This window comes from Cupressus sempervirens, chromosome 6, assembly GCF_028749045.1.
Source record: "Cupressus sempervirens isolate cs-2001-9-10 chromosome 6, ASM2874904v1, whole genome shotgun sequence".
NCBI classification, from domain to species: domain Eukaryota; kingdom Viridiplantae; phylum Streptophyta; class Pinopsida; order Cupressales; family Cupressaceae; genus Cupressus; species Cupressus sempervirens.
This window is the reverse complement of record NC_143123.1, coordinates 16,038,680-16,065,690: the sequence shown is the minus strand read 5'-3', so window position 1 is coordinate 16,065,690 and position 27,011 is coordinate 16,038,680. Positions and strand designations below refer to the sequence as shown.

Sequence of the window (27,011 nt, the reverse complement as noted above, 5' to 3'; positions counted from 1 at the left end):
TTCATTTGGGAAGAGTCTTTCAAAAGCTTCCTTGCACCTATTAGCAACTTCTTCCTCTATATATGGCATTAATTTCCCTGGCATAGAAAGTACTTCCTTGCTATAGTACCTCGATGATGGGGCATTTGCAAGGAGGTGCAACGGGTTGGTCATCTTTTCCCAACGATGATGAATGATTCCACCTTATTGCATATGATTTCACATTTATGGGGTCATTCTTAGGTTTTTGTATTGCAAATTTTGGCTTCTCTAAGATTGTGTCCATGTCATCATAAACATCCCCCATACAAGGTGCATCCATCAATAAATCAGGGCATAGTCACAATAAGCACTGTAAAATCCAATACATATTGCACATGATCCCACCAACAATCATCCAAGACCAATGTCTTGACCTTTTGGGCCCCCCTCTAAATATGAAGCTCCCATACACCCCATTGGTTGGAAATAACCATTTAGCTCAATGTCTCACGCACCTTGAAAAGTTGTCTCAGAACAATAGTACGAGTTGCAAATCAAGGTCTTTCAAATAACAACCCAAGTAATTTAATATCAATGTCAATAAATACTAAGCATATTTATATACAAAAAGATAATTGAACATGACATTATATTTATTAAACCTAAATAAATTAATTAAATTTAGTAATTATAATTTGCCTTCAACAACTCCAACGTCAAGAAAGTTCTAAATATTCCTTGTGACATTTCGTGGCTCATCAAAAACCTCTAGATCTCCTCCCCTCTTGGCAATATTTGTTTTACCCACTCTATTTGAGTTCCAATTTGTTGCATCACCAAATTAAGGGACTTTATGGTGGTGTACGGTGTCCAAAAAATGTGGTCATATTAGCCCTTAAACAAAGCATCTGCACACCTACAATATTTTGCATTGTCTGTGATTACCTGAATCACATTCTCATCACTCACAATCTCTATGGACTCGAGAATTCTAGGAATAAATAAACTATGCATCTTCACTTTTCCTTTTCAATCAACTGCCCTAAAAAAACATTGTTCCCTTGGGGAACACTAAAACAATTCTTGGATAGTTTCCATCCATTAGAAACAATAGAAACACCTAAATTAATCCAAGAATCTCTAATTGGTTGAAGAGATTGCTCTATATCAATCCTCTCTTTTTGCAATGTGGTGGTACGCACATTTTCATACCAAGAGCTTCTGTAACCAGCCAGTGCACTATTGATGGCCAATACCATTTCCTTCCAATATGGCAACTCACCAAATTGAAAGGAAGACTATTAGCATAGAGGCAATGTTCATTGGCTTGATCAACAATGTCTCTTGCCTCCATTTTAAATGGCATGTCCAATGGACCTATTTCACAAGTGGTAATTACTATTTCATCTAAGAATGGATTTGTGGATAACTACAAATTTTTCCTTCTAGGTAGACCAACATAAGAAGTTTTGTTTGATATTTTAACCAGTCTATCAGCCTCTTCTTCTTTTACAAATCCTACCATTCATATAGGAGACATCACCTTCTTATCTTTGCCTTTGCACATTCCTATACCTTTACTAGTAGGGCCCATAAAGCGAACTCTAACTCAAGAATATGAGCTAATTTTTGGTTTACTATCACATATATTACACTTCCAAATATATGACCCACCTCTTGCAACTTGTGAAATCCTTATGGTATGTCTCCATAAAGGAGATCCTACATCAACTTTTAATTTATCAACTCCTTGCCCTCCCATTGAACTTTCACTACTGGACATTCTTGCAATCTGATTTCCTTTTATTATAATAAGTTGAATTAACTTAAATTATAAAAAAACTAAGAAACTCAAGCATACCTGTGCAAAAAAGACACATAAAATAAAATAAAAAGCTAAATTAGTTTCTTCATCTCTTAAAACATGGATTTTTTCAGATAAATTCCATCCCAAACTTTTATAAAAATCATCAAAATCATTAAAAGAATAAAGAAAAGGGTCAAATACTTACCTTAGATGCTTAAATCTCCTTTGTGGAAGCCATTTGGCACCCAAAAAATGTTCCTCTTCAAAAAATAATCACCTCACTTTCAAAATGCCAAAATGGAGACTAGATGAGAAGAGAGCAAAGTAGCAAACAAAATGATATGCTAAAACAATGAATGACCTCTTTTAGGGTCATCTTAGGGTTTTAGTGAAAAAAAAAAAAACTAAAAAAACTCAATAAACACATGTTGTAAGTGAAATATTTTAATTTTTAAAAGTTCCTTGCTGTTTTTTTTTGTGTCTAGGCGTCTAGAGGCATCTGGATGCATTGGATGTGCTTGGAAGTGCATAGGAAGTGTTAAAGCTCTCCAAGAGCATTTGCATCCGCCTTAACCTCCAACTAGTCACTAAGTGCACCCGATTACTTAGCTATTTGGAAAGCATAAAAAATGGTTTAGTCTATGTGCATGAATAAATAAACTATATAACCTAATCACCATAATAAAAGATTGGGAAACAATTGAATTATACGAGTGTCCAAAGAATTTGGATAAAATAATTGTGGACTTTACGTATGTCATTCTACAGTCTAGTCCAAACTTTGTAGCAAGGTGGATGAAGTATAATACTGTTATAATTTTAAGGCAATTGTCAGAGTTCTATTTGAGAATACTTCTATAAAGATTATACAAAAGAATATCTTCGACCATCATAATCATTTATTGCATATCTTTGTCAACATACCCCTGAATTACAAGTTGAAAAAGACAAACAATAATAGAGTCTAGAATATTTTCCCACCATTCCTTTAATTCTTAGTTACCTTGTTTTGTCACTTTGACCTCTGGACCAAGCCTAGGTTCGAATTGGTAGGTGATTTGGGTACGGTTCGACCAGAGTTCGAAATTTTGTCCCCAAGTTCGAACTAGTCCCATTGCGCATCAAACTCGAGCGGACTTGTTAGGCACAGATCGAACCAACAACAAATTGTGCCGAAGTAGACCCTACAGAAGGTGATAAAAGTGACATTTTTTTGCATATTTTATAATATTTTGAGTTCCTTAACCCTAAAAAGTGGAAGTAAACAACCTTATATTGGCTTCTAATACTCATTTGTGGTGTGCAAATAGTTTTTTTTCTCTTCAGCAAAAGCAAATAGGTGGTTGAGCAAGAGTTTGTTTGTGCAGGGAGTTGGCATAATGGTTTGTGAGCTATCTTTAAGTGCTTGTGCCTCCTTCCTACACCTTTGCAAGATTCCAATGGCAAGAAGAGGTAAGTCCTTGTTCCATTTTCTTTTTATTTTCTTTAAGCTTCTTTTTATTTTGTTCATTTATCTTTCATTGCCAATAAGGTCTAGCCATTGTTTTCCCTACAAATTCATTCACAATATGTATATAATTTCTTGCCATAGGAAAATGAATTTCAATGGGATCTACCTGTTCCTCAATAGGCAATACCCAACAAAGAATAGATCCCCATTCTAATTCTCCTTTGTGGAAGTATGTGGATATTGTACATCCTTTTCCAGGTGGTGGTGCTTTCCGTTGGAAATGTCGAAAGAAATAGTTCATATTTTTGTGTGGTGGGCCATTTGTGTGGAAACCCTGTGTTACATCCCAATTTTTTACCTAATTTAAAATGTTCATATAGCCATTGAGGTTCACATGAAGTCAGTTGACAATTAAATTTGTTATAATCTTGCGAAACGGTAAGATGATTAGTCCTTATAATTTCATGTGAAGATAAAATGCTAGTTGATTATTTATTATGAATTCACGGAATTGAAAAGGCGGTTAGTCGTTATGATTATTTATAATTAAATAACTTGTTATGATAATATGATTTAATTGTGGAGAATTTCCTTGTAGGAGGCATGTCGAGAGGTGGAAGCATTGTCAGAAAATAATTGGGCACAGGAGCATCACCAACACTAGGCAAATGGGTATGAATCGTGAATCGTCATAGTTGAGGACTTAGCGATTTGAACATCAAGATACAATCGATGAAACCACATGAGCTATTAAATAAATAATTTAAAACATACAATAATTTAATTAAAATATAATACGTACCTCCAAAGATTTTAAATGATCTTTCACTATATTATTATAATATATACCTATGTACTTACACATAGATATAGATAAAGTGAAACCATAATATTATTTTCTTTATAATAAAATGATGCCACCTCATTATTATATCTACATATACATAAATAGATATAAACAATAATATTTCTGAATTATAACCTTCAATCTTCTTCCATCTTTTTATTATTTTTCTTGTTTGAAAATTGATTGAACACTTGGCTCATTTATTTGGAGTCCAAGAGCCAATACATTTCCTTAAGTTACGGCTTCTTGGAAGCCAAAGAGTTTTTTAATTTTGTTTTATAACATGAGGTCAAGAGAGACGAGAGACAAGAAATCACATTTCCAACTTCTATTTTTTTTTCTGGTGTTTTCCTAGCTCATTCTAGCTTTTTTTTCACAACTGATACTTTGCAAAAACCAATCGATCTGCTGCGATTTCCAATCAAAAACCTTTGCATTTATAGCAATGTCGTTCTTAATACAGACTGCTGCATGTTATTCCTTCTATGCTGAAGATTGGCGTTGTATTTACATCAAAGTAACAAGAATCGAAATCAGATCGGAATCGGCAAGGCCGAATCGAATCGTGAATCGGCAATGAATCGACAATAAATCGGCAAATTTGAAAAAACCCTTTAAATTTAAAGATTTTAACAATTTAAAACTTATTTCATGCACCCTTTATTGAATATAACTTAAACACACTATAACATCATCAAATAGAAGTTAAAACTTAACATACATAAACATGGAACATACAATCCATCACATATGTAACTATGTTATCTAAAATGTAAATTGTAGGCTAGCTGAAGTAAATAGAAATCAAATGATCACAATGATTTAAATCATAGAATGTATGTAAGATGATCCATAAGACATCAAATCATAAATGTATGTAAGAATCTAAGATGAAGATCCATGAAAGTTTGAAACATATGTCTATCAATGATTCAGTATCAATATCTGTAAACAAAATATAAAAACAAGGCTCTAGCTCAAGCCTCAGACTCATAGTCATCATCATGATACTCAACATCATCCTGAAGCTCGGCTGCAGCCTCAGCCTCAGCCTCTGAGTATCCAGTCTACCTAGTAGCAAGGCGTCTAATGTAGGTCCTAGAGGACTGCCGAGCCATATCTCCCGCATGTAAGATGGGCTCATGAACGTCGCTAGGGCCTGTGCCTGTGCGTGCACGTGTGCGTCTACCAATGCCTGAAGAACGTGCTCTAGCTGCCTCAGCCTCTATATCCACCTGGTCAACCCACACACGGTCTTCCTCAGTGAAGACTGGATCCACAACCTCTGTGAGCCACTCTGATTCTGGATCAATCTCCTCTAGAATGATCGGAGAGGAGTCAGTGCCCAAAATATGTCTGATCCTAAGACGGAGGTTGTAATGAACAAAGACATTATCATTCAACTTCTGCACTGTCAACCTGTTTCTCCTCTTCGAATGGATGTGCTCGAACATGGACCAACTGCGCTCACATCCAGAAGCGCTACTTGGCTGACTCAGAATACGAATGGCAATTTTTTGAAGTTTTGGGGTTGTGGCCCCAAACATTTGCCACCATCTATCTACAATAAGGGAAAAATTGAAAATAGAAACAATTAGTCTCATTTACAAATTACAAGTTAACTCTAAAATTACATAATCAACTTTAAGATTAGAATCTAGATTCATGAACATTGAATATATTATTTAATTTTTACCTGGCTGTAGTGTTGTCTGAGCATTTATGGCCATCCTGCTAGAGAAAAGTGGCCCCTCTTTATTGTTGAACTGGTCTAGCTCAACAATCGCAACAGCGCTATCTTCATCGCTACTCAACCTTTGAATCACTGTGAATAAGCCAGTGAGAACCTCCGCATCCGCCTTGAACTCAGGACGGAAACGATATGCCGGATTCAGAAAGTAAGCTGCTACATGGATGGGTCGATGGAGCTGATTCTGCCATCTCCTATCGATGATGTCCCAAATAGGGCCATACCTCTCCTGCACTCCTGCATATTGGGCTCTGATGGCCTCCTTGGCCCTATCCATGACCTCATAAATGTAGCCCATAGAGGGCTTCTCCCCATCAGCAGTTCGTAGCAAAGCTACAAGGGGCTCAGTGACCTACATATAAAGTAAAACAAAAAACTTGAGTCAAAACTTAAATATAAAATAATATAACTTAAAGTAAAAGTAAAATACTAAATGTTAAATTGCAATAAATTTACCTGCAGGATTTCTCTAGCGGGTTTCCAAAAACCATCCTCATCAAATATGCAATCCGCCACATCTATCCCTACAGTGGTCGTAGCATAGGAAGAGGAAATCCACTCCCGCCCAACAAACATGCTCCTCAATTCATCCCTTGATGTCAACAAGGACTGCAAGGTGATGAAATTCGAGGCAAACCTCGTGATACCTGGGCGAGCTAACTCTTTTCCTTCTGTGTACTTCCTCATTGTGCTAAGGACAAATGAATGATTATAAATGAATTTGCATATGTTTTTTGCCCTTTCCACACATGACTTGACAAACTCAAGTTTGCCAATTTTCTCCAACATGAGGTCAATGCAATGTGCCGCACAAGGGGACCAAAATATGGTGATGATGACTATGAGTCTGAGGCTTGAGCGGCACATCATGATGTTGAGGATGATGATGATGACTATGAGTCTGAGGCTTGAGCTGGAGCCTTGTTTTTATATTTTGTTTACAGATATTGATACTGAATCATTGATAGACATATGTTTCAAACTTTCATGGATCTTCATCTTAGATTCTTACATGCATTTATGATTTGATGTCTTATGGATCATCTTACATACATTCTATGATTTAAATCATTGTGATCATTTGATTTCTATTTACTTCAGCTAGCCTACAATTTACATTTTAGATAACATAGTTACATATGTGATGGATTTTATGTTCCATGTTTATGTATGTTAAGTTTTAACTTCTATTTGATGATGTTATAGTGTGTTTAAGTTATATTCAATAAAGGGTGCATGAAATAAGTTTTAAATTGTTAAAATCTTTAAATTTAAAGGGTTTTTTCAAATTTGCCGATTCATCGCCGATTCATTGCCGATTCATTGCCGATTCACGATTCGATTCGGCCTTGCCGATTCCGATCCGATTCCGATTCTTGTTACTTTGGTTTAAACACTTCAGATTTACTATTGTATTATAAAACAACAATACAATAACATGCATAAAGTCTAATCTTACAAACAACATTAATAGTCAAATTGGAAACATATAAAAAGAACTAGTAAGCTCAGTGTGAACTCTGCCTTGAATCCACTGCAGTGATGAACCGAGGCTACGTCCAATCCACCAGAGATGGCCTGAAGGTTTGCGTCCTCAGGTCTAACATGGAATATGCAAACTCTCCCAATGTTTCTCCAAGAAAAACTCAAATTCTCTAAACAAGACAATAATCCAAGCATGCCCAAAATGAGTCTCCCTTCCTTCTTCTAATGCATTAAGTTGTGACTCTTTAGTTTTCACTTCTTTGTCTTTTGTCATCTTCTTTTGTCACATTTTAACTCCCTTTATAATACTATATTGACCCATTTTAAAACTTTGCTTTAAACTCTCGTGAGCCAAATTTAATATTATATGAATTTAACTTCAGAATTCCTAATGTACCAAAAAGGGAAATTATGATGCAGGAGCAACTTGGTTGTAAGGGCAATCTTGCATCACCCAAAAAAAATTTCTATTTCCAATTTGTGTTTTCAACAAGGGTTATTCTAATGCAGAGTTGCTATTTGTGGAAGCTTGCTAATTTTAATAAGTTGGTCTTATGAGCTCACTTTGTTCTAATTTAATATCTGAAGGTTCATCTTTGATACATCAGTTTGCCAAATGAGCTTCATTGCCATATCATATGTATGTGTAGTTACTGTAGATTTTCGGTATGAATTTTGGCTATCCAAACTTCAGGCTCGACGATGAAGGCCTAAATGGCTCTAAAAGGAGGTCAAACCTTGGCTAATGGATGCTTGCGTAATCAAGTGCTATAAAACAGAGCTTGTCATTTCCAAAAAGGGGTTATAATAGCCCATTAGGTCAACGGTTTGTTAGTTATGGTCTCCAGAAGTAGGTTGTCCAATAATGTAAATTGTAAATTGTTTTGAGCCGATTCTATATAATAAAGTATAATAAAATTATATAATTTGAGGTTTGTCGGCCTCAAGAATTAGGGCAAGAAGTAAACCAATTTCTCAACAAGGGTATTGATTCCTTCTACAATGTGTATGATATCCTTGGTTCTATGATCATGTCCTTCATCTATGCGAGTGGTTGTTATAAAATTCTGATTTTCAGCTTGATATAAGGAGTAGTTTTTCATACTCGGTTGGAGACAAAGCTCATCTATCTCCTCTTTATCTTCAGCATGTTTGTAGCCATATCCCTGTCTTTGAGCAGCTTCAAATAGTTTGATTTAATTCTTTCCAATGCCCTTTTAAGAGTGTGAAGGTATGCACTATTGATTCCATTTGTTATTCTCTTTTCCCTTTCAACATTATTAACCTCCCACATGGCTTTTTCAATGTTTTTATGGGTTTGGTCAAAATGCACTAAGGCTGCAATGACCATATTATTTGATACTTTCAGCTTATCCTCCAAATTATATGCTCCAAAATCATCAGCCTGAAATGGAATTTCTGATTGGTCCTTCAAATCAGCTCTTATAGTAACATCATCTTGTTCTAGATTTTGAATACTAGAATCAATTTTTGTTGTACTGTTTTCAGAGTTCTCTTCTATCTTCATTTGTATTGTCTCATCAACTATTACACCATTGTTATGAAAAATTTCATCCTCATGGAGAGGTCTTTTTCCATTTTTAGACATTATGTAGATAGACATTCTCATGAAAGTGCTTGTTAATAACCACTTCCAAATCACCAAATAAAATGCTAGAACAATCCTTACCAATAACCATAGAGGAACTGCTCTCATAATCTTCATCATTTTGAAGTTGGACTAACAAGCCCTTAACTTCCTCAAAGCTGATCTGTATTTCTTGAGTTGACTCTTCTTCCTTCTTACCGTCACAAGTGTGATCAAGTGACCAGTTATGCTTGCAAGTGAAACAAACCTACTCTTTCTTCATTTGGTTCTTGCTCATTTTCTAAGATTCTACAACCTGTAAGTCCCTTGCCTTTGTTTCTTGTTTTGCCCATTGCTGTTTGTACTTCTCAATTCTTGGCTCACATTATTTGACCACCCTGTTGAACAGCTTATAAGCCCTTTGTGAAGCCTTTGGTTTTCTATTTGAAATTGCTAACAACATTTGAAGTAGTGCCTGGGAAAGAATGCCACTCTCATTAATTGTCATAACAATAATGTTTTCCATGGCTGCAATAACATCTGCATTGTGTTCTTCTTCAATTGTGCCTAATAGATTTTGAAACATTGTATGTATTAAATTGTACAATCCCATGTCAAGCATAAGATTGCATGATCTGATTTCTGCAAATGACTTCATTATAGCAACCCTTCAAGTGAAATGACTACTACTGCTATCCTGAAGATTTTGAAAACTATCAACAATAAGTTGTATTACCTCCTTCATGACGTCTTCTTTATAAGGTTCTTGTGGTGCTAAAATTCTTACAACCTCCATTAAACCAAGAAGTGACTACTAGTTTTATCTCAGCATCTGAATGTTTCAGCCACTTGTGTTGATTCAGCCCTGTAACCGTAGGAACAAGAGTTGTTTGCAATAAATTAGAGGGCGATTGCTCTACCATTGCTAAGCATCTTTCCAATTCAGTTAATGTGACAAGGACCTTTCCCCTATTTATAAATTCCACTTCAAGTTTGCTACATGTTTTACAGAGTACTTTGGCCAAATTGTTTTCTGATGCCATTTTAAGTTTGTCTCGTCACTTCTCTGCCCGTGAATGGAATCTCTACTATAGTATTGTGATTGATTTACAATCCTTTAATTGGCTTGCCTGCTTCTGCCAGATGGTGGAGTTTGCAAATTGATATCTCAAAAAAGATGACATTCGAATGTCATTTGAACATCCAAAACAGCTAGAGATAACAATATAGCATATCTCAGTATTAGCAAAGGTTACTTATGATACTTCGTGCCTAAGGGAGTAGTTTAGGCCAAATCCCTTATGCACCTCCTTCAATATAACAACTCATAAATTCATCCAAATGCATGTCGGATTATTCTCAGTTCGATATTTAGACTTGACAAATTTGCTTCACTGTATGTTGACTCAATAACATAGACTTTTACTGTCGTGCATTAAGTCTCTTTATTGCCATTGCTACAGTTCCACGAGTTTCAACTTAGCCTCACACAAACATTCACAATGCCCTATCAAGCCAAATAATGGCCCAAGCTCTAGTCAACAGAAGGAATGTTGAAGTCTATTGCCAAATATTTTTGCTCCTCGCAATGCACGCATCACCATTATTAAGTGATAACAAAACTCCGATGTATTTTCTTTTAAATCCCTGTAAATCTTATCAACTCAAGAATAGTGGATGTAGTTCAGAAGGGAGAAGTTTTGTGTTGATGGTGCAAACTATCCTTTGTAGTTAATAATCCTCTTCATTACTGTCTTGCAGCAATACAGATCAATAGAAACTCTTACCCTGCCTTTGTGCATTCTTTGCCAATATCAAATCATAGTTGTCTCTTTTGTGAATCAATGGTTCACAGAATATTCCAGCTCATCCAAAACTTTATGACATGATACCTTACAACCGTGGTTTGGTGGTTCAACTTGTGCGATTACTAAGAATGGCCTTGATCATGAAGCTAACCATGCAATGCCCAGAATCTTCAGAATTCTTGAAGCTGCCAAGAATAGTGTCCCAAAGATCTCATGGTAAGCATATATCAGAAGTTTACAGACTTGTGACCCGCACAATGCATTCACTATCTTCAGCGGTTGTAATTAATCTTCAAATGTTCCTTTCTTTGTTTCTCAAGAAGCTTGAAACAACAGAAAATCTGCAAAGATCCCTTTTGTAATCAGAAGTCTCGTGGATTCCAATATTGGAAGACAATCTCCGCTCAATAATCATTTAATGATCCGCCCTAAACTAGAGTTTTTTCCACCTGTTTGAATGCATCAGTTTCTTCCTCCATGTGTTGAATTCCCTCAAATCTTGTTTGGTGGTCACGATTCCTTTTCTCCTCTTCTTAAATGACTCCATTCATCTCCATCCAGGTAGCCTCCTGCCTAGCATCCCTCTCTGAACAGCCACTAACAACAAAATAGAAAAGAGTAGTTTTGACTCACTACACTAGAAATGCACCGCCTTCTCTTGCAAAATATTATTCTCTGATTTACTCCACTTTTCTACACGTCTGCCAAGAATTGATAGTTTCCCCAAGAGTGTTACTATCTGAGCTTCTACAGTTATCCTTGCCTTTAGCGCCACCTCGAGATGCTAATGACGCTTCATTCCAGAATGACTTCTTTAAGTATGCTCCCATACAATCATTCTGAATATTGTCACCCACAATATCTTCAACCTCAACATATTGTATAACAAGAAGCCATGACTTTTTTCCTCAAAGCTTGTAGGCACGCTTCCCTGATGATTGAACTTCCATAAAGGTTGGGTGAATAGCTTGTAACAGCTACTGCTTACACTATTGCACGAGATCACACACCATTCTCGTGGGTCTACGAACTTGCGTGTATAATTGATATGTCTATCGCACCTTCCCTATGTGAAACTCTTCAAGTCTGTCTCCAACACAAAGGCTTCAGGCAAGAACATCATCGGCATCCAAAATTGATATATTGCACCCTTGTATTGTCATTGTTTTGTCTTCTGCAATTTCCAACGACTATTCGCTTCAATAATATTTTTGTCTGACCAGTATTTTCCAAGCCACCTTGCTAGTTGCTTGCAACATTGGTGGTGATATACCATGTAGCTTAATGCTCGAAGGGCTCCTCTACTGCCAAATTTTATCCATGTCTATCTAGAAACAAGACTTACAAGGGCTCGTGTAAATCAAAACATCACTGTGGATCCATCCATTAGAGATACTCACGCATACAACAATTGTATCCCACTGTCAAATTGCTATGTTTCGCGCTAAGTATAACGCCAAAAACTTAGACTTGATGCCTCTACACCATCAAGTCCGACCTTTTTGAGAAGCTCCTATGTTTTAGATGAATTTGATCCGACAGAGCAGCGTTGATGTAATTCCTTACTATAGCCTTCTTAAATCAATATTTCAGCATTGTATTCGGTATAAGGCTTACGACACAAAAATATTTATATTCCTCCCAAATACCCATCCACAAGAACGGCTCTGTCACCACCACTTCCAGCTAAGAAGAATACGTAGAGCAGCCAAAAAGCTCACTTACAAATACAGCCTGATAATATTCACTCTTTCGTCTTTGTTCCAACTCCTTAATGCATAGGCGTTTCACAAAGAATGAAATATGACAATAGTATTTGTAAGACAAATAATAAATAATTTCTTTCAACTTTATTATAAATATTACTTATGGTTCCAAAGATATTTTCTCTTTTGCAGATACTATTAGGCCCCAAAAATTTAATTTTTGTAAATTTCTTCCTCACATAAAGCTTCCAATGAAACCCCTAGTAAATTTGTTAAAAACAAGCTCCACAAGATGGTAGGGTCAAAGCTCTGATACCACTGCAATATCCAAGTAGGGTATTATCTCCAAATTTCTCACAAACAGTTTTCAAAATATAACAAATAAAATATGCAATATAACCCAACAACACAAACCAAGAATATGAACCAATATGCTCAATAAGAGACTCAGTTTAAACACTTTAGATTTGCTATGGTAATATAAACCAACAATAGAATAACATGCATAAAGTCCAATCTTACAAACAACATTAACAATTAGATTGGAAACATATAAAAGGAAGCTATAAGCTCAGCGTCAACTCTGCCTTGAATCCACTGAAGTGATGAATTGAGGCTACGTCCAATCTACCAAAGATGGCCTAAAGGTTTGCGTCCTCAGGTCTGAAATGGAAGATGTTAACTCTCCCAATGTTTCTCCAAGAGAAACTCAAATTCTCCAAACAAAACAATAATCCAAGCATGCCCAAATTGAATCTCCCTTCCCTCTTTAAATGCAGCAAGTTGTGACTCTTCACTTTCCACTTCTCTATCTTTTGTCATTTCTTCTTTTGTCACCATTTAAGCCCCTTCATAATATTAAATTGACGCATTTTATAACTTTGCTTTAAACTCTCATAAGCCCAATTTGATAATATATGAATTTAACTTCAGAATTCCTAATGTCCCAAAAAGGGGACATTACATGTTCACCAAGTACTCTAAGTAATGGCCACCAGAATATCAATTTGCATAACATTCACCAAGTACTCAAAATGTTCATAAGGTATGTGCATGCATATCCTCAATAATACCTAAGTAATGGCCTCCAGAATATCAATTTGCATAACATTCACCAAGTACTCAAAATGTTCATAAGGTATCTGCATGCATATCCTCAATAATACCTACCATATGAACATTCATGGTCTATTTAAGGAGCTTAATCCACCATGCAAAATATAATCTATCATGATTTGCTTAGACATCATTAAATATCCATCATAATAGACGATTAAATTATTGTAAGATCGTCACCTTCCAATAACTTTAACAAATATAAATGATAATCATTTGGAAGCCGTAACTTCCTCGTGATGTGCACAAGGCCCAAATAACATTCATGATGAATAAATTAGTTTCATTAATACAATTAACAAATATGATGAACTAAGTTTACCTTGGAAGTGATTTGCCTTCATTGTGCAAGAGGCATGGTGTGGATGGTAAATCGTGAACTCCATCTTAATCCAAAATTTCATGAAAAAGTTTGGATATATCTCAGAATACAAGTTTCTCTAAATCCAAATTTGAATTACTGACTTCAACGAAGGAAGCTTGATGTTTGAGTCTGTCAGGACATCTTCTTGTAGTGCGGCCATAGTTGTCACACCTCTAACATTGTATTTTAGAATAATCTTTTTTATTCTTGAATGACTATTTACCATTTTTTCCTCCTTTCCTTTTCCAATAGTGGTGAGAATCTGAATGTCTTCATTTGTGGATCCTGTGTCGATTCCTCTAGATATTAGATTACACTCTTCTTGAATGCAGTCATCTTTTAGTCGATTAAAGTTAGGGAGCTTGGAATGAGCACTCATTCCTTGTCTAAAGTTTTTCCCATGAAATAGGGAGTTCATCTAATGTTACCATAGTTAAATCTTTACTATCATAGATGTGACCAATTGTTGAGACTCTGTTTCTTAATTCCGTTATCCTCATAAAGTATGAGGTGATGATCTCTCCTTCATTCATTTTAATATTAGAAAGTTGATTTTTAAGAGTGAGAATCATGCTAGTGTTGTTGATCTCAAACATGTTTTCCAGGGCTTTGAACATATTATATGCAAAGTCCAACTTTGTAATAATAGGTAGTAGATGATCTTTTACTCCATCTACTAATAATTTCATTGCTCTCATGTTGTCTTTTTCCCATTGACTCTTTTCATCATTTTTATTAGAGTTCAAAGGATTTTCCACAATTGTTTGTAATTCATTCTTTCTTAGTATTAGCATCATTCCTAATTTCCAGGCTTCAAAATTTGAAGCAACTTCAAGTCTAATTCGAGTCACCATTTTGATAGATATAAGATTTCAAAAATTTAAGCGTATATCAATTTGCAAATAAATCTGATCTTTGATCATCTCTTCAAACCTGCTCTGATACCATGTTAAAATTTTGATCAGATTTGTATTTACAATTAAAGTTTAGTTCACTGAATTATTAGATAAATTGATGCAAGGGTTCTATCTATATATATTAATGGCACTTGAACATGAAAAATGACACTTTGTATTTAACATATTATATATGCCAACTTTGTTGCGGAGCGGCAGTTTGTGCTACGTCAGTGGATGGCAGTTTGAACCACATAGATGACTGGTATATAATTATGTGTTCAACGGTGTTTTCACTGCATGTTTTACACCCCACTTATGAAGAGTGTCGAGGAGTCACGACCCTAATGAGATTGACTCTAGCGTGGACTCGCGTCTCATTGGGTCATGACATCCACGACACCATATAACAGATCACTAATTAATTACCGTTTAAAGCTGATTATGAAACAAACAGTCTATTATATTATTATTACTATGCAATCAATTAAATATGATTTTGAATAAACTTACAATGGCATATGTGTGTGTATGTGTGTATGTATATATATTTTCAATAAAAATTTATCCGACTTTACTGTAACATTAAAAGTTTTCTTTGTCATATGTTTGCTGGTATTTTTTTGACAACATGAAAAAAAATCATGGGTTTTTCCCCTTTTTTCATCAAAATAAAGATTTTTGCCAATTTTGTATAATGAAATTTTGAGACTTTTGCAATGCATGAATACAATATATAAGGTATTTTACTTACAATTTTATTGGCAACTAGGGATTTATGAGTATCACGCTTCTAACTTCTTATTATTATCATGAGTTTGAAGTTCTGAACCAATGATGAATGAACACTGAACATTGAACATGTATGAATCTATGATGTGTGTGTATATATGTATATATATATATACATATAAATACATAAAAATATATATACACAAATATTTATATTCCCCGTGGTACCAGAACTTGGCCAAAGAAAAATTTTGCTGACTCTGCGAACAAGAACCCAAATCTGTATCAGAACCAGGATCAGTAACTTAGATTTTAGTTTTAGGTTTTATTAATTTTATGTTGGTTCATCAACAAAAATCGTAAAATAGATTTTGTTAATGCACTCACATCTCACACTTTGCTTCAACTGTAGTTATGCCTCTCCGCATAATAAGACCTAAATAATGTTTTGAGTGGCCAAATCTGATTGGGTCCACTTAAAAACACTGAAAGGGGATAAGACAATTTATGAGTATCGGGGAGCATAGCATCTATATCAAATATTCAATATGCAAGTACATAAATCCAAAGGAAGATAGAAGCATCCAATAATGTAGTATTTTCACTGCAGCACCGAGCAAAGTGCACCAGTTGGCCATCCCTCTCTGTCCTTTCAACATCTCAGCAATTAAACTGCGCATCCAACATAAATATAAAAAAGAGCCCTGGAATTAGTGTAAGTGGTCAGATGTCAGCATATGAAGCACTCCCTCAAAATAAATTGGCACCTTTGTCACTCAAGGGGACACGCCAACAATAGCATGAGAATTCACTTGCTTTTGTTGTCAGACATAGTTTCAACAGGCTTCCACAATATAAAGGTGGACAAAACTCAGAGAGTGTCAGTGATACAAGTCCACTAGATAATCAAAATGCAATTTCATGATTTCCATTGAATAACAGATTTAAATCATATTCTGGCTTGTCAAGTCCTCATATATGTTACCTGGTACGTTTATCAAGTAATAAAATAAGAAAACCAACTCATCAACACACTATTAGCCTTACCTGAATAAGAATATCTACACATTCGGCATTTCACCCATTTCTCTTTGGTTAGCATTGCACTTTTCATTATGTTATGCAAAAGTAAAGCAATCTTTGAGTAATTATAAATTAATTACACACACGTGCACACAGATATATACTTAAGGCATAATCCATCGGCATATCAAAATCTTCCACCTATGCATAAAGCTTCTTAAAAACTAAATTAGGTCTTAATAATGATCCAACATCTCTTTCAACTCAAAACAAAACCAATATAAGGAGAAATTTACCTGACTCGAGATAGTGGATCATTTGGACTTATTGTTTCATATTCAAATCCAAATCCTGTAAAGGCACTATTTGCTCCCAAAAGCCTAGGTCTTATCAGTTTTGCAGACATCCTTGGGCGTGCAATATCACGCCAATCATCAATCTGTAAACAATCAAGACATAGATATAAATAGAGAACACCAGAAAACAAAAATTTCAATAGAAGACTAACAGTAAATCCAATGATTAAGATTAAAGGTTTGAACAATTGCAAGAAGTAAATCAGCTTATGCAGAGAATTATAACATATAGAAGAATTCTAACAACATTAAACACAAACTCAAAAAGTCTAGGACACTACAATAGATGTTGATTATGAAAATCTCAAGCAATATTGTTAGCTTAACTGCTACTATATTAGACTATTATTAAATAACATAATAGTATAACACCTATTACAATTGTCAGTTGTAGTCCTCTTCAATTTGAAATCATTATACCTCTTGTAACTGTCCTCTATTCTTAAACATTATTCAATAATTTAAGGCTAAGATCTCCTAAGGAATCATGCCTCTTCTCTAAAATTTCATTCATTTTCTCAAGCTAGCATTGCTGTTAAAAACACCAACATTCAATAAGCGAAAAATTGTGAATAGAGCACTGCTAGGGTACAAACTAAATATAGCAAGTTACAAATCATAGATGGTGAACTCGATCAACACTTGTAGTAAATACCTGAGAATTTCTGGCATTTTTTGATGAGTTTTAACAAAAACTTAAGAACCTGTGCTGCCAACTAGCAAGATGCAGTAAGGACACAGGACATGACAAGGATGCACATTTTCAGGCACATTTGAAATGCAAATTCAAAGAATTTTAAGAACAGGTTAGTGCCGTGACCTTTTCACACCATCACCCATTGCAAATCAGCACGCCCTCTTTTTGCTTGAAAATAGAGTAGTTAGTTGTCATAGACTATAACTGACAGTGATGTTTTATGTCCCAAGTTGATGAAATATAAAGATTGAATAAATAACATAATAGTATAACACCTATTACAATTGTCAGTTGTAGTCCTTTTTTATTTGAAATCATTATACCTCTTGTACCGTCCTCTATTCTTAAACATTATTCAATAATTTAAGGCTAAGATCTCCTAAGGAATCATGCCTCTTCTCTAAAATTTCATTCATTTTCTCAAGCTAGAATTGCTGTTAAAAACACCAACATTCAATAAGCAAAAAATTGTGAATAGAGCACTGCTAGGGTACAAACTAAAAATTGCAAGTTACAAATCATAGATGGTGAACTTGATCAACACTTGTAGTAAATACCTGAGAATTTCTGGCATTTTTTGATGAGTTTTAACAAAAACTTAAGAACCTGTGCTGCCGACTAGCAAGATGCAGTAAGGGCACAGAACATGACAAGGATGCACATTTTCAGGCACATTTGAAATGCAAATTCAAAGTATTTTTTCAACAGGTTAGAGCCGTGACCTTTTCACACCATCACCCGTTGCAAATCAGCGCGCCCTCTTTTTGCTTGAAAATAGAGTAGTTAGTTGTCATAGTCTAGAACTGACAGTGATATTTTAAGTCCCAAGTTGATGAAGTATAAAGATTGAATAAGTCTGAAAGTTAAGCCGATGTCTAGGTGCAAAGGTGAATAATGAGGAGAGTTTGTGGTTCTCTCGTCAGGCTAGGATCCAGAAAATAGTGAAAATCTTGGATCGTCTTCAAGTGGAACTTTCTTGCACTTGCAAAATCCAAAGCTTTGACCGAACTCTGATTTGCAAATTGATATTCTTACTTATGTAAGAATCATGCTCAAACAAGAGGTAGAGGATGGTGAGGATATAGATGTGGAGCAGTTGAAGGAAAAGATAAAATCCACCTACTTCAAAGATGCAAATCTGATTACATCAGAACACTTGGATGATGCCTTGGCATTTTCAAACTTCATGGCCATTTGCAAATCTCAAGAATGGGAGAAGACATGCATTCATGTGCTACAGACTTGGAGTCCCTTGAATACAGGATAGAATTTGCACCAAACATACCCATAGAAGAGCTCAACACCATCATGTATAACTTCATTGAATTTGCAATCACAGAGAAGGACAAGAGAAACAATCTTCTATAAGAAAATTTATTGTAAGCCCATGTGGCAAGGAATTTTCTCATTGATTCTTAGATAGGTGTTTTATTGCTATTGGTCAGCATGTAACACTTGTAACTGGTAGTTACATTAGGGTTGTGTTGGCATAATCTTGGCCATTGATCTCAAATCAATCTGTGTACATGGAGCCTCTATATAAGGACTGCTCAAATCATTTGTAAGGGGAGACTTGAAGAAATTGTTGCCAAAATTATTCCTAATTCGTCTTTGTTTTCATGGTGAATACTTGTGAAGTTTTGGAGTGTTGCATGGTTTCCATATTTCTCACTTAGTTTAAATTTGCTATTAAAAAGTAGTTTAAATTAGATAGTTAATGAAGGATATTGTTGTTGTTGAAATCATGGTGAAACTAGTGTTTGTACCTTAGTACTTGTTGATTGCAAGTAATAGTGTAAGGTTGGTCCCAACCTCATTGCAAGCACTTCACTTCAATGGATTAATGTTTACTGATTTGCACAGTTTATGGTTTCATAAGTGATTTGGAAATCATACACATGCCCTTAGAAGATTGCATCCTCCTCACTATAGTTGATTTGGCAAAGCTAGCACTAGTTTAGTCTCACCACAACTTCAACATTGTCTTGCATTAGTAGGGTAGAAATAGTAGCTTAGTTCTCTAGACCTTTATTTCATTTGCAATTTATTTCAAGTTCTTGTAAGAAGTAGTTGATGCACTTAAATGGTCACATCATTTGCATTTAGAAAGTTATGAAAGTTGATAGATCCTCCACAAAAGGATAATGTGAAGAGCACATGATTATACTGAGAGGAGGGGTGGGGGGGTGAATCAATATAATAATGATTTTACCAATTTAAAACTTTAATCCAAACAATTAACTTCAAATGCTTAAATGAACAACTATGCACATGAACACAATAACACAAGATTTACGTAGAAACCCAATGCGGGAGAAAACCACGACAAATAATTGCTTTATATATAAACTTGTTCTTTTACAATAAATCTATAGGCTCCAACCTACTTAAGGCTCCGACCCCAATGTTTATGAGCACCGACTCACTGAAAGCTCCAACTCCCACACTTCGCAGGCTCCAACCTACTGGAAGCTTCAACTCCCACACTTTGTTCTCGTGAGCACCGACCCATTTTGCACACACTTCTATTCCACCCTGATAATGTTGCTTACCCAACTGATGATGGACAATTAAATCATGCCTATATTCTCTTCTTTATATTTTGAATAAATCTTCTTTGTATCTGCATATACTCTTCTATATCTATATTGACATAAATATCCCTTTTACAAAATCTGCATAAATCCTCTTATATTCTCTTCTATCTCATGCTTTTAATATATAAAACAGATCAATAAATCTGTATATATATATTCTGTCCTTTTCACTCCACTTGCATATGTTTCATACTCTTTTCTTTATACATACTTCATATCCCACACACACTCTTCTTTTATTTTCTACACACCATCTCATCCCTCACTTTTTCTAAATAATATATTCTCTATTTATATCCTACTCAATATAACATTCAATTTTTCCCGGGTCTAAAATAACATTTATCATACTCAAAGAATACAGTTATTACTTCGTTTCATAGGAAGACAGTTATATCATTCATGTTCATGTGAATAAGATTTACTACTAAAATCAGTCAGACAAAATTTCTTAACTTTAAAACTTGAAATATCATCAAATGAAATTATTACAGAAACTGAAAACTACATACCTCGGAAAACTGAGATCGAATTCAAACTAGGGATGCTTCTGCAACCACCCAGGTTAGTCCACAAATACACTATAACAATTTCACATAACGACTATCATCTAAAAACCGCTATCTTAAAATCAAATGATAATTACAATTAAATACTTATATATTTTAAATTAGGGCATCACATACCACTGTATCAATTAGGGCATCATTTACCATTGGTTCATTTAGGGCTTCTGATACCACTATATCACTTAGGGCTTTCGCTACCACGGATTCAATTAGGGCTTCTGATACCACTGATTCAAATAGGGCTTCCAATACCACAAATTTAATTAGGGCTTCCGATACCACTATATCATTTAGGGTTTCAGTCATATCTCTTAATCAATTAGGGCTTCAGATTCCTTTCCTTTCGATTACTTAACTGTGATAGTATCTCAAGATTAGAAAATATTTTTATATTCATTATTCATGAAAGTAAAATGACAGTAACAATGAAATAACTCAATTTAACTTACCTCCTATATAAGAGTGATAATACCTGTTTCCGATAGACAATTGAATGTATCACTTATCCTTGTCCAATGCACGTCTGACAACTTAAGGAGAGGTGAAACATTGTCAGGGGCTTTACCACCCAACCTTGGACCAAATCTTATCCCCAAACGATCTCTAATGAGAAAGGCCCTCCCTACCCGGAATAGACAAGGGTCATCTTGCCATCCACTGGGCATCCTAGTATTTAACACACCATACGACTTGGCAGCAAGAGAATACAATATCTGATCAAGCATGAGCTAACAAAAATAATTCATTATTCAAATCTAATTTCTTGATTTTGTTTATAGGTTAAATCTTCACCTCTTCACCATTCTTTGGCCTATCTGCCAGGTGAATTCCTCGGTGTCAATATATTCTAATTTCTTGCCTGGTAATATGTTAAAGCTTTGCAATCATATGGATTCATTCAAGATTATCTCAGTTTCAATGGACTGTGTAATTGGTGTAGGCTCAGGATCATTTAAATGATTGGATTCATAAAACACCTCGAATATCATTTCTATTCATTTCTCTGCTCAAATTAATCACCAGAACAAAGATACTTATCTGCATATATGTTTCATCAAGCCAAAGTCTCATAAAGCCTATGTAACGCATACACTATTTTCTCTTAATTTATTCCTCTTCACCTTTAATGGCATCCTTGCCGGTGAGTTCCTTGGTGTTTGAACATTATGACATCTTTTACACTTTTATTAAATGCATGGAAAGAAATATAATATGATAGATAGGTTCTTTGATTCATGGATTTTAATATTGTTTTACATCTTCTATATAACAAAGACATTCTCATGATTATTGATAGTAAATAAGTAGCATGATAACGAATTCTTGTAAAGCTATGTCTAAGGATCTCTGTCTTATTACATTTCGTCCAAAATTTTGATCCGACAACAGTATTTGACTCTATCAAGAATAAATGAAATAAATAAATAAAAATGCAGAGCTCGGATCTGGTATGACCTTCAGTATAAAAGACAAAACAGCAAGTATTAAATAGTATTTAATCGTGACCTGTAGCAAGGGATTTCTTACTCCCGCGGCTGGATTAAAAGATTATCCATGGAACCCTTTTGCTCTGAATTGGTCGACGGTGAAGAAGAGAATAATGGAATTCATCCTTCGGAGGACTCTAAGGTCGGGTACAAAAACCCCGCAGCTTGCTCTAATTTCCGCGGCCAAGATGGAGAGATGAAATCAGTATATGCAGTAAAACAAACGGATTTGATTTCAGTCGTTCAAGAAGAGAGTTATGAAATTGCAAAATAGGAAAAGTTGTATGGAGAGCCTCCGATAGCAAGGAAAAATTATGGAAAATGATTGGATTAATATGATTATGAGACTCTAATATAAAGTTTTAACTTGACTCGTCAACTTCCTTCAGTTACAAGAATCCATTCGAATTCCCAAGAAGTCTATATGAAACATAAATTCGATTAAACATGCCAAACAATAATCGGTTAAAAGAAAGAATAATAAAAAGAAGAGAATAGAATTGGAAAACTAAAATTTGAAAATTATTATAATTTGAACATTATTATAATCTTAAATGTAACATTACTTATTAATTATTAAATTATAATGGTGCCAAAAATCATTTTATTTATTAAATGCACGTATATAAATTATTATTAAAATAATATGACGAAAGATAAATTAAAATCTTTTAAGATACGTTTTATATTTTAACTCAAATTATTTTAATTAAATTATTTATTAAATAGCTCATGTGGGTCCCACAGATATATTTCGTTCCAAGTCACTAGGTCTTCTACCCATCTGCCCAGTGATGGTGATGCTCCTGCCTAATTCTTTTCCGACAATGCTTCCACCCCTTCGACATGCTCCCTGCAAGGAATTTCTCCATAATTAAATTATAATTTATATAATCATAAATAATCATAACAGTTAACCTTTCATCTTAATCCCATGAATTCACGATTAACGATCAACTAACACATCACCTTCACTTGAAATCATAACAACCATCTTACCATTTCGCCAAATTATATCAAATTAAACTGCCAATTGACTTCATGCGAACCTCAACGGCTATATTTCAAGCTAGGTCAAAAATTGGGATGTAACACTCAATGAATAGTCACATCTCTTTTTAAACTTAAACAACACCTTTTCCTTAAATAATCGAACTACTTTATTTTGTTTATTTTCTTCTTAATTATCTTGTATGATTCATGAACATTATTATTAATTTCTTTGTTTTCATCAAGGGAAATTTTAATTGCACCACTTCAGTTTAATTTTCACGACTTCATTTCAATTCTTTAGATCGCACCATATACTCAGATTATTATTTGTTGTCCACCGCTGGTTACTGATAGTCTGATATATATTTACTTATACAGATCGCTTTGACTTCATCCTTCATAATAAATACTCTATATTAATCATCTTTATCTGATGGTTTTCATTATATCATTACCTTGGTTTTCACAGTATAATTTACTCTTCTTCATATATTGGCTGTGTAGGTCTTTGACATAGCTTTGTTCAAACCTTCGTATTTGACTCCAATATTTATTGTTGCCGTTGTCCGTCAGTCCACTTATGTGATCGCTGTATAATGTGGAACTTCTTCCTTATATTATAATGCTTTTCATATGCAAGTCATTGACGGCTCGATTATTTTATTTTTCTCATGCCATTATTTTTTATTGTTTGATGAATCTTTTCTTCGAATACTGCTGCCGAACTCCTATTTGTTGTTTCTCTATATGTTCATTTGGGATATGATTCCTCATACATTTGATCACTTTATTTGGAAATATATACGTCGCTGCAGATATATTTGTATTTTCTATTTACAATCATTTGTTTGATATACATGCATTCGCTTGGACTTATTGTGTCACTGCCATATATCTCCAAGTGATGACTCAGCAGGGCTGGCAATCTTATTCTGTATTTGATAGAGAGTTTGCCCTTATTTCCACGCTGCATCTTTGACAGTACCCATTATCGTCAACACGGAGTTTGCTATGTTACTTGCAACTCATAGCAGCTGCTTAGTAAGAGTTAAACGCTTATTTGCAACGGGTTTGAACTCATCCCTTCAATCATGCTGACCTGTTACTGTCTCTTCCATCATATACTCAATCGCTTTGTCCGTCATGTCAATTTCTGCCAATATTCATTCCATCCATCATTCAATTGATTTGGATAACTTCACTCAAATTTCTAATGCTGAAGAATGCTCTCAATTTTATTTTAATTGCACACATTGGCTTATCACAAATCATAGTTTCGTACGCATCTTATACATGATTCAGTTCATCATCTAAGTTTCTGTAAGCCATCAATTCAAGAATACATATAATGTTCTGTTTATCGAAACTCCCCAATTCAACGGGCTTTGTTGGTTCAATCTCTACCCTCCATATTATGTGATGTGGAATGGCATATCATTAGCTGACTCAGTTTCCATCACTTGTGCTGCTATTAATCTCCATCTGATCTTTGTCCAACGTTGACTGTTCAAGTTGGTAGCAATACATATTATTTGCGACTTGCAAGCTTTCCATGTCAGCGGCATATAGATCTCTGACAGATTTTTTCTTTAACGACATCTTTGATTTGCACAATCTATTGCAGGCATGGCAGACACGTAATTTGCTGACTGTGTAGTCCTCCATGGCAACAGAGTATGCTTCTTCAAATAACCCCCGAGTGTTGTTCTCCTTCATCGCTATTCAATACCTTTGTTTGAATCTGTGTTACTGACAGTGCTATTAAGACTCTTTTATCTTTTAGTCCAACTAATATAACAAAATGACAGATTGTATAGATCTCTGTTTTTCATTGTTGTCTCTAATGATTGTTGTTTTAGAAGTATGATATCATCTTGCTCATTTCTTCTTAATATCATTGTTTAAATCTTTAATTTAAACAATCTCTTCCATATTTATTTATTTTTTATCAACTTTATATCCATCCCTCTTCATGATATGTTCATCCTTTGATATCAATGATAATTCTTCCACCATAATGCACATCCCCAAGTGATTATCAGCAGATCGCATCATAAAAACTGAGTTATGTCCAACAGAAAGTCACAAGTAGGCAATGTAATCCTTGGGGTTGCTTTACTTGATCACATAATCATCCACATTTTTTTTAGCATTTAGAGCTTGCTTGTTCAAGAGAGGAATAGATATTTGGTGTTTCATCTTGGAATACTGTGTTTTATCCTGCATGTTGGAGTGGTCACAAAACTCATATCAACAGTTAGTTCTCTTTATTTATTTATTTTCTTAGCATTTAAATCATTTTAGCTGCTAAAATCTAGCATGTAGATTTCAAACAATTCATAATTTCATAGTAATTAAGAATTTACTTCCCAAAAGTTGAATTTATGATCATTATTTGTTAATTTATCCTGATATTATGAAAGAAACCCTTTTTTTACAAGAAAAATATTTTTTATAATTATTACTATTTTTACTAGAAGTTATCTTCTAGTGCTAGAAACCCAAACTTGGAAATATGTCACATTGGAACTGACACCTAGGACAGACATTTCATAAGATGTCAGTACTTATATCATGGAGGAATCAATTGCCTCAAATACCATCTTGCAAGCATTACACATCATGATGTCAAGCTTTGTGACAAGACCAAGAAATAGATAAGATGAGAGATAAATGGACACCTTGTATAGACGAAAGAGGGAAAACTACAAAGGGTGAAGACAAGAGCAGCCATAGCAGTGTCAATAGCTGGTGGTCATGGTCCTCAATTGCAAGCGAAAACAGAAGATAATATAGCATGAAGGCATAGTGAGCTCCATTTGTGGTCCACATGTACAAAGCACATCGACATCCACCTCATCTACTTTGAGTGGAGTGCCTACATAGACACTGCATAGCAATTTTATAACCAAAAACATACTTTGAGCACAACCATCATGGGAAAGTAGAAGGTGGAACAAGAAGGTGCACCACAAACCATATAAGACATGTGCCAATTTTTGGTATTTAATTTTTTTTAAACTTAACTTCAATGTAGCAAAACGCCTCTAGTTCAAAAATTTGACAACTAGATTGATAGTCACAAAAGAAAGTTACAAGGCACTCTATCAAAAACACTTAAATGGAAGTCGCTTGTGGATGTAAATGAAGATGCAAAGTTGTCAAAAAACAAAAGAAGCAACAGAAAAAGTACGTTTGCACCATTCTTTTAGATGGATGGAAAAAAAAAAAGAGAATCGTGCCCTTATCAACTTTTGGTACTTTTATACGATGAAGCAATTTTTTAAGTCAAAAAAAGCCTCTAATAAAGTAAAAAATGTAGAAACATTGAATCTAATGTTGGAGGAAGTTGTCAACTAGATTGGTGTTAAAAATGTAGTGCAAATAATAACTGACAATGCAACAAAATATGTAGAAGCTAGGAGATCAGGAGAGAGGCATATGTTACTCGTTTGGACTACTTGTGCAGCATATCGCATTGATCTTCTTTTGGAAGGAATATAAGCAAAATTAATTGGATGAGACTAATTGCAAAAGATGCAAGAAACATAATAATTTATTTGCAATCACCCTTGGGTTCTTTGTCTGATAAGGAATCATATCAGAGGGAAAAGCTATTGTGATCGAAGATCACAAGGTTTGCAACGATCTCCCTAGATTGTTCACTTCTTTGAAACAATTGTATGCGAGTCAAGTGTAGTAAGGCTCATCATATTCAAGCAAGCCTAAAGGAGAGAGGATCACAAGGATAGTTTCTGATAATTTCTTTTCACAAAGAG

At 34.7% G+C, this 27,011-nt stretch overlaps 2 protein-coding genes across 3 annotated transcripts in view; both read right to left on the bottom strand.

The window, feature by feature from the left end:
* The window catches only part of LFR (ARM repeat superfamily protein), a 63,545-nt gene that overhangs the window by 4,773 nt on the left and 31,761 nt on the right, over positions 1-27,011 (bottom strand). For both annotated transcript variants that reach the window (XM_089786380.1, XM_089786379.1), the window contains exon 3: positions 16,830-16,972. In XM_089786380.1, coding sequence (XP_089642506.1) covers positions 16,830-16,972 — 143 coding nt within the window. The remainder of the gene's footprint in view (positions 1-16,829; positions 16,973-27,011) is intronic.
* LOC149550815 (uncharacterized) lies at positions 5,075-6,695 on the bottom strand. The gene is made up of 3 exons (XM_089786381.1): positions 6,272-6,695; positions 5,762-6,167; positions 5,075-5,626 (listed from the first exon to the last, which is right to left on the bottom strand). The coding sequence occupies exons 1-3, from the start codon at positions 6,683-6,685 to the stop codon at positions 5,133-5,135; spliced, it is 1,314 nt and encodes a 437-aa protein (XP_089642507.1). The 5' UTR covers positions 6,686-6,695; the 3' UTR covers positions 5,075-5,132.

What these genes read in the sequence shown, in the direction of transcription:
- LOC149550815 (XM_089786381.1), bottom strand. Translation starts at nt 6,685, where the DNA reads ATGATGTGCCGCTCAAGCCTCAGACTCATAGTCATCATCACCATATTT. An exon ending in CCGCTAGAGAAATCCTGCAG is followed by an intron (nt 6,168 to 6,271) that starts GTAAATTTATTG and finishes CTTTATATGTAG; the next exon opens with GTCACTGAGCCCCTTGTAGC. An exon ending in TCAGACAACACTACAGCCAG is followed by an intron (nt 5,627 to 5,761) that starts GTAAAAATTAAA and finishes CCCTTATTGTAG; the next exon opens with ATAGATGGTGGCAAATGTTT.